The 714-nt window shown below is 71.3% G+C and overlaps 1 protein-coding gene across 1 annotated transcript; it reads left to right on the plus strand.

Annotated features, from left to right (window-relative positions):
- Positions 1-28: 28 nt before the first annotated feature.
- On the plus strand, positions 29-641 carry H696_06315 (hypothetical protein; the record flags this gene model as incomplete). Its single annotated transcript, XM_009500057.1, has 3 exons — positions 29-89; positions 179-382; positions 490-641. Coding segments are annotated over 3 exons (417 nt in total), but the record flags the coding sequence as incomplete, so codon positions are not given.
- Positions 642-714: the final 73 nt, after the last annotated feature.

Consider the following 714-nt stretch of genomic DNA (forward strand, 5'->3'; position numbering starts at 1 on the left):
CCCCCCCCTGGCAGACGCCACCGCCAACATGCTTTCCCCCTTGGTGGAGCCCTTCTTCCGGGCGATCGAGGCCCTCGGGCCCGTCCTCCGTGCGTGTGCCATGCACGCGCGCCGCGCCACCCGCCCCGAGGCCACTCGCTGACACCTTCCCTTTGCCCGGCCCGGGCGTCGTCGCCAGTCTCCGAGCCGAGCCCGTCCAACGTCCGGCGCTTCCGCATGACCGTCCACTGCCTGTACCTGCTCACGCTGAAGGGCCTGGCCCCGGGGCTGCACATCGACCGGATGCTGGACCTCGGCGCGCTCATGCCCCAGCCGGGCTTCTTCATCACCGACATCCTCTTCCAGTACCTGGTCACCCTCCGGATGCTGGTCCCGCTAATCCGTATGCCCGCCCTCTCCGCCTGGGTTCCCCTTACACCGGTCCCCTGCCATTCGCTCATTCCCCCCTTCCCTTCCCCCCCCCCCCCCCCCCCTCGCCCATGCATGCAGACAGCCTGCCCGAGGTCGAGCCCCTCCTGCAGATCGTCTTCAACATGACGCTCCTCCTGAAGGCCGACATCCCGCGCGGGTCCGGCATCCTGGGCCAGGTGTTCTTGCTCCTCCACGCGGCCATCCCTCAGATGGCCGACGCCCTCGATCGGGTCCACGCCCGCCGGGTGGCGCATGCGATCCGCGCCGCGCCCGGCCGGCCCCCCGGCGGCGCCGAGCCCAACC

The sequence above is a fragment of the Fonticula alba genome (assembly GCF_000388065.1).
Source record: "Fonticula alba strain ATCC 38817 unplaced genomic scaffold supercont2.83, whole genome shotgun sequence".
Lineage (NCBI taxonomy): Eukaryota > Rotosphaerida > Fonticulaceae > Fonticula > Fonticula alba.